The following is a 7,857-nucleotide window of genomic DNA, read 5'->3' as shown; positions in this document are numbered from 1 at the left end:
ATCTGAGGACGATGATGATGACTCTGACGACAATGATGCTGATGAGGACGATGGTGCTAGCTTGCCTAGTGATGATGAGATGTCTACTTGATATACTTACCCTTTGTCACTTGTGACAAAAAGAAGGAGTAGTTTTAAGATGAGAGTAGTTGTACTTATAGGGGAAGGGTTAGTATAGGAGATTTTGTGTTAAGGGGAGTGTTTATGAGGGATGTAGTGAGGATTTTTTTGTATCTTTTTTTTTCTTTCTATTTTAGATACATTATTTCTTTGTATACTGGTCTTGTGACCATTTGACATACATTGTACTTATATTTGGATTATATATATATATATATATATATTGATGTCTGTTATTTCACCTATCTCTCCATGTGTTATTTCTTTTCTCTCTTTATATACATATTTCTTATTAATTGTATGCAATCTATTATTTCTGTCTCACACTAAGATGTTGTGATGAGTTTTGTTTAAAGTGTTTCAAAAACACAGGTTGTCAAACTCTTCTTGCCATAAACTCTCTTCTTGCAAAGTCTTTCAAGAGTTTGTGTTAGGATAAATTTTATTGTATTTAACAAGTGAGTATAAGTTGAGTAATTTATGACTTCTGTCATATGTTCATTTGTTTGTTGTGGTTTTGTCACTGATTGCCAAAGAGGGAGATTGTTAGGACATATGTGATTCAATGTTAGGAACATGTGTCAATATTTTATGTAATTGGCTAATCCTTTGACAAAACGCACTTTACTTGTAATTGGGTAGACTTAGGATGTGTTTAATACTTCAAGGAACAAGGCTTCAAGTTCAAGTGTTAAAACTATGCAAGTCTATCCAAGAAACAAGTGAGGAAGTACTGGATTTTAAAGCTCGATAGCTAGCATCTATCGAGGTTTAAAAGTTGCTGAAGCTCGATGCTCGACAGCTAGCTCGATAGACAGCTATCTATCGAGGTTTATGAAAAACAGATTTTTCAGTTCTGTTTTGCAACCAATTCTTGGGTATATGTTTGGGCTTTCTTTTTTCAGAACCCTAAACTTATATAAAGATTATTTTAAGGGTCGTCTAGGGTTGCGCAAGTGTGAAGAAAAGTGTTGTTCATGCAAATTGTGACCAGAAACAGAATTTGCCATAGTTCATCTTTCTCTTGAAGAAGTTGCTATGTTTATACACCGTAGGGTTTTGTGACCAAGGAACTTTTTGATCTTCATCGTGTAATGAATTGAAGAACTTTGCAGCCAACATCTTTCACAAGTCGGTGATTAAGTTACTTACTGGGATCTGCGCATTTATTGGTTAGTCACGTACTGGGAGCCGTGCATTGAAAGGAGAGATTGTCACTCCAGAACAAGTCCAATTGGGTATTGGGGTAAGAGTTCAACTATAGGTTGGTATAAAGTACTGGGATTCTTTTACTTGTAACCACTTGTTGTGATAATAATGGATTCTCGGGAGTGGTGACCTTAAAATCATCTGGTGGGGTTTTTGCCTTGTAGGTTTTCTCCATTCGAAAACAAATCACCGTGTTAATTTAATTTTCAGTGCATATTTACTTAGTTGGTGAACTGTTTGTGCTACCGCGCTTTTTTGCATGTTAATTGAATTAATTAATTAACTTGACTAAATCAATTGATTAATTCATCACAAAGGGTTAATATATTCTTTGCTGATCATTATACGCCTCTTGGGCTGGCACAAATAATTTTTGCTTTTGTCCTTGTGGAGTTGGGATTATTTTTGGAAATGTTGCCCACTTTGGATATATGCCATCAGCAAGGTAATATACCATTGTGTGTAGTCATGACCATTGATTGAGTAATGTACTACAGGAGCATGTCCTTTAGCAAGATCAGAAAATATATGAGATCGCTCTAACACATTAATATCATTATTTGACCTATGTAACCCAAAAAATGCATGCCATATCCAAAGATCATTAATGCTACTACCTTTAAAATAATAGTAGACTCACGAATATGACCACAATATTGATCTTTCCATGTAGCTGGACAATTTTCCACTTCCAATGCATGCAATCAATTGAACCTAACATATCTGGAAAACCTTGGCGTTCGTCATAAGCTAACAGTCTAGCAATGTCTTCATTGTTTGGCTTTGTCAAGTATTCCTCAGAGAAAACATCAATTACCACGGTAACAAATTTTTTCAAACTTTGTAATGTAGTAGTGTCTCCAATCCGCACATATTCATCTTTCAAATCACCTGATACTCCATACACAAGCATTCTAAGTGCAGCAGTTATCTTTTGTAATGAAGATAAACTAAGTTTGTTGGCACTATCTTTTTTTTGGACAAAGTAAGAGTCACGAGCTTCTACCTTAGATTGAATACAAAGAAAAAGAGAATGCTTCATCCGAAATCTCCTATGAAATAAAGCGGGCAGATATATTGGTGTGGGAGTAAAGTAGTTAAGAAAAAGCCTCTCATTGCCTGCCAACTGATTACGACAGATATAGTGACGACGTTTATGTTGTGATGTGTCCATGACAACTTCTTCGATTAAGTCATTCTCATCTGAGTCATCAAGAAGCAACTTGCAAAACGAAGAGCGATCCATGGATGCAACCTTCAAGAAAATTGGAAATCAATTATTACTATAGTTGCAAGAAACATAACCAACCCATGCTTTTAGTGCCATAAGCAATCATTACGCCCACAAGCACACACGCACAAGTCACAACACAAACAAGATGAACACTAAATTTAAAGGTTTATACATACATTTAGTTTAAGATTAAAATCAAGTGACATAAGCCACTACTAAAATACATGAAGACCTCTCATAAGATACTACCAAAATACATAAAGGCCTTTCATAAGCTATTACCAAAATACATGAAGGCCTATCATGAGCTACATAAAAAAAAATGGTTATACCAAAGCATCATCTAAATGTGCCAACCTTTTCCTAACATTACAAAATACATAAAGCCTAAGCTACATCCAAAATGCAATCAAACACATTAATTACGTGAACTTTGTCTTGCCATGATTTCCTCTTGGAGTTGTTCATAAAAAGCTTTTTGTGCTCCAGTCAAGGCACTTATATCTTTCATCATGATTCTCTCCTCCTCTGACGTATGTTGCATCTCAAATTTTTTCCTCTCAATCATGACTCTTTCCTTCACAATCCTAAGTTTTTGCCTCTTAATAAAAAAATTTTCATCTTCCAATCAGGTTCTCTCCTTATCCCTTAACTTACCAAGCGCAACTTCTCCACTTTGATACGAAGAATCTCTTTTTCTTTTTCTTGTGATTCCTCACTAAATTTCATTTTCTTGGTCAAATATTCCCCTACATCTTTTCTGGTGGCTTTGTTCTTTTGGTTGGCCTTTTCTGCCTTCCTACCAATTGGCCTCTCAAAATTGGAAGTGTCACCAAGTCCAGACCCACAATCCCCCTTGCCAATAGATGTTCAATATGGAGTTGGAGGCATGGTTGCTCTCGATCTTTCATTTGGATCGGCCTACTTTGGTTGGTCCTTCAACATGAGCCAACAATGTTCAAGATGAAAGGGTTTCTTGAAGGTCTCTTTATACAAAGCCTTTGCATTGGTAATCTAAAAAAATTAAAAGAAATATAACATGATTAGTATCTTCAAACTATTGGCGAATGGGCATGTCAACACTATTGCAATATAATTTATACCTTATCTTGTTTAGTTATACCACTTTGACGTTGTGCGTTAACTTTAGCCGTGCACCCACAAAATTTATTTGTCTCCTTGTTAATCATTGCCCAGTGACTTATCAAGGAGATATTAGTACGTGTGGTACCAGATGTATTGTACTGTGTGAAGCATTCCCAAATTTTTTGACGAAATATATTATGTATTTGTTCATTACTGTGTATGGCATCAACACTAGTATTGAGCTATGCTGACAGTAGGACTTGATCTTCCTCTACACTAAAGTTAGTGCCCCGTTTTCCTTTCGTAGAAAAGGCATTCTCAACTTGAGGTGGACAATTAGAAACTAACATAGGATTATTTTGAGATGTTTCCAAAAGTTGTGAGTCAATATCAATATCCTCATTTATGATACCTGTGTAATATGGTAGGTCTTGTTGTGACTCCGTAAAATTATAAACAACAATATATACTTCTAAGCAAACTAAAAGTAAACACCAATACTGTAATAAATTAGAAAAAAAAATGTAAACTTCCCTATACACAGAAAATTTCCAAACTAGCATTTACATTAATACATTAGAAACAACAAACATAAACTTCCCTGCAACTAGAAAATTCCCGAAACAATTTCCAACATGACATTTATTGTAATAAATTAGAATAAAAAAACAGAAAATCAGCAAGAAGCAAAAACAGAAACCAAAAAAATGTAACCTTCCCTACACACAGAAAATTCCCAAACTAACATTTACATCAAGACATTAAAAACAGACACATAAATTCCCTGCAAACAAAAAATTCCCAACTGACACGAAAAATTTATCATTCCAATTACCCAAATAAAAAATCCCAAGCATTACATGATGAAGAAGATAGAGACAACTCACTTGATCAGCAAGCAAGCTTTGGACTTGGTGGGTCAGACAGAAGAGAAGAGAGGTCGAGCTAGATCGGAGAAGTCGAGATGGGTCAGATAGAAGAGAAGGCGAGACAGGTTGGCGTAGGTCAGCTTCGGACTTGGGGCATGGGGCTTGGGACTTGGGTGGTGTGGGTTGTCGGCGTGAGCAAAATGGGTTAGTGACATGAGTGAAATGGGTTTGAGGCGTGAGGGAAATGGGTCTGCGATGTAGGTTGACGGGTGGGTCAGCTTTAGACGTGAGGCTTAGGTTGGTTTAAGACTTGGACGGCGTGGGTCAATGGTGTGGGCGAGATGGGTCTACGGCGTGGGTCGATGGAGTAGGTCAGCTTCAGACTTCGGCAACGTGGGAAGGAGGAGTGGGCCAGTGACGTTGAGTTTTCGGGTGGGCCGACGGCGGTGAGACTCTCGACAGAGGTGAGAGTTAAAAGAGAGAGGTGAGAGTTGTGAGAGAGTTGAAAGTTAAGAGAGTTCAGACAGAGGTCGGGTTGAGTGAAAGAAATAGAAAAAAAGAAACAAATAAATCATATTTTAATAGGAGGTAGAATAATTTTTTTTTTTTAGCTTTTAGCTACTGTGCATAGCCATATATGGCTATGCACTGTAGCAATGTAGGTAAAAAATTTACCTATACCACCACCATTGTAGCACTCTTTTTGTATATGGTGGTGCTAAAAATAGCTTTTTAGCACCACCATAGTGGATGCTTTTAAAGGAGCAGCTTAGTCTCTTTGGGGCCTGTTTGGTAAGTCATTCCAAACAACAGTTTTTAGTGTTTAAACACTAAAAACTATGGGCCCAAAAAATAACATGTTTAATAAGAGTGTGTTTTTAGGAGTGTTTGAGTCACAATTTTCAATTTAAGGTGTTTAAACACTGTATTTAAAAAAACTCTCCATACCAATTTTTAGTTTTCAAGTAACATTATTCAATGGTATTTTTGTAAATACATAAAAAAGCTTGGGACTCATGGATTTGATAATACCCATAAACTTCTCTCTTCAAACTTTTCTTTTTTCTTTCTTTCTCTTGCAAAATGTTTCTTTTTCTTCTTTCCTACTTTTTTCTTTTCTTTCCCTCTTTCTCTTGCACGTTGCCACTCTTCTTCTCTTTCTTTTATTTTATTTATTTTATTTTTTTTTCTCTCTCTTGCACGTTGTCTCCTTCTTTTTTTTGGCTTCGGTCTTCTCTTGTTTTTCATTTTTCTAGGTTTGGTTTCTTTCCTTGTCTTCTCCTATTATTTTTCTGGATTTGGCTTTTTTCCTTGTATTCTCAACTAAAAAAATAGTAATTTGGCTTTGATTCAGTAGGGTTTACATTGATTCAGTGAATTGTTCAAGCTTGGACTTGCAGGGAGAGAGATGGGACGAAGAGGAAAGAGAGAATAAATAAATAATTACATTTTACTGTTTATGTTAGAAAATTTACACTTTTTCTTAAAAATACCTACATATACCAAACAAACAATTATGCTTTTTTACTTTTTAAAAAAATTGTTATTATAAATACAGTACCTAACACATTTTTTGCATTATGAGTACTTTAAACACGTGTTTTCACAATACTTTTTAAACCACAGTTTTCATATCATTTTGAAAAAAAAAAAATACTTGAAATTTGCTATTTACCATGTTTAAGTTCTGTTTAAGACAATGTTGATGAGTTGAACTTAGACATCTTAAACTCTATAAGTAAGAATCTAATTATTTTCTATGTTTTAAGGAAAGAAATTGTTAATTCTCTTTCATTTTCAATTCCATTCAAAATAGTTTTATTATTTTGATATATTTATGCTAAATTGCTGATTTGTTAAATCTAATTTTGTAAAATTAGTCTTACCAAGAATTATAATATTTTTTATTATTGATCCTTAATTTAATTGAACTTATAAAATTTAGATATGGTCAACTTAAGAACTATTAATGAATTTAAGAACTATTAAGAAGCTCCTGATGTATGCTTCTTAATGGAAACAAGGTTGGATTGAAGTGGCTTTGAGAAGCATTGTGGTGATGTACCTTTTAAAGATAAATTGATAGTGAAAAAGCCAAATTTGGGTGGAGGGTTGGCTTTTCTTTGGAAGGAGGAGGTGATGTTGGATGTGATTAATTTTTCTGAGAATCATATTTTGGCTAAGGTGGTGGAAAACGATGGTTTTGTGTGGCATCTTATAGGGTTTTATGGTTGGCCGAAGGCAAATGAAAAGCAGAAGTCATGGGCACTTTTATCTCATTTAAGGACTCTTTTTGAGGGTCCTTGGTGTTGCATTGGTTATTTCAATGCTATACTCATGCATCGAAGAAACAAAGTGTCAATGCACCTTACTATAACCAGATTGAGGATTTTCGAGTTGCTTTGGAGAACTGTGAGTTGACAGATTTGGGTTTTATTGGGCATAAGTTCACTTGGACAAACAGGCGGCCAAGTTCAGCTCACATAAAACAACGGTTGGATAGAGCTACTGCTAACAGAGGATGGACTGAAAAGTTTCCGGTGAATTCGGTTTCCCATTGGTTGAGCCATGCTTCTGATCATCTTCTTATTCTTTTAACAACCATGAATGATAGGCAGCTTAAGGGTAGGGGGGCTGGTGGCTTCAAATTTGAGGAGTGTTGGTTGTTATGGGATGATTGTGAGGCGGCTGTGCTTGAGGCGTGGACAGAAAGAGGGCGTGGTAACGCGGGTTTGAGTGGTTTGAGGGACTGAATCCAAATTTGTGGGGCTGATTTGCATGCGTGGGGTTCTTCTAAGACTAAACCCGAAACAAATGAGATTAAAAGATTACAAAAGAAGTTGGAACTAATGAATGCCAGTGAGATGACTAAAGCAAGCAGAAATGAATTTCTTTTACTGAGTAAACAGTTGGATGATTTATTGCTTAAGCAAGAGATTTTTTGGCGTCAAAGGTTTCAGGTGTCATGGTTAAAGTATGAAGATAGGAATACTATATTCTTTCAATCCAAGGCTTCCCAACAAAGGCGAAGGAATTTTATTGAGGGAATCAAGAATGCTAATGGGGTTTGGGTGGAGGAGGTGGATGAGGTTACGAATGTGCCTTTTGATTATTTCATGAATATTTTTAAAGCAGGCACTTGTGACAGAATGGAGGAATGCCTTAATGTAATTAACCAGAGAATGATTGAGGATATGTTGGAGGTGCTGTCCAGGTCGTATGGTAGTCAAGAAGTTAAAGCAGCATTGTTCTAGATGGTACCAACAAAGGCTCCTGGACCTAATGATATGAATGCCCTCTTCTATCAAAAATTTTGGCATATTGTTGGTAATGAGGTGA

General features: G+C 35.8%; 2 protein-coding genes across 2 annotated transcripts; one reads left to right on the top strand and one right to left on the bottom strand.

Moving 5' to 3' along the window:
* Window positions 1-1,948: 1,948 nt before the first annotated feature.
* LOC112023835 (uncharacterized) lies at window positions 1,949-3,292 on the bottom strand. The gene is made up of 2 exons (XM_024056460.2): window positions 3,221-3,292; window positions 1,949-2,584 (listed from the first exon to the last, which is right to left on the bottom strand). Exons 1-2 carry the CDS (start codon window positions 3,290-3,292, stop codon window positions 1,949-1,951), a joined length of 708 nt encoding a protein of 235 aa, XP_023912228.2.
* A 1,321-nt stretch (window positions 3,293-4,613) lies between these two features.
* LOC112023834 (uncharacterized) lies at window positions 4,614-7,271 on the top strand. Its single transcript, XM_024056459.1, has 2 exons — window positions 4,614-4,643; window positions 6,867-7,271. The coding sequence occupies exons 1-2, from the start codon at window positions 4,614-4,616 to the stop codon at window positions 7,269-7,271; spliced, it is 435 nt and encodes a 144-aa protein (XP_023912227.1).
* The last annotated feature ends 586 nt before the right edge of the window (window positions 7,272-7,857 follow it).

This window comes from Quercus suber, unplaced genomic scaffold (genome assembly GCF_002906115.3).
Source record: "Quercus suber isolate HL8 unplaced genomic scaffold, Cork oak 2.0 scaffold_22, whole genome shotgun sequence".
Lineage (NCBI taxonomy): Eukaryota > Viridiplantae > Streptophyta > Magnoliopsida > Fagales > Fagaceae > Quercus > Quercus suber.
The sequence above is the reverse complement of the archived record's forward strand: the minus strand, read 5'-3'. Positions and strand labels throughout refer to the sequence as shown.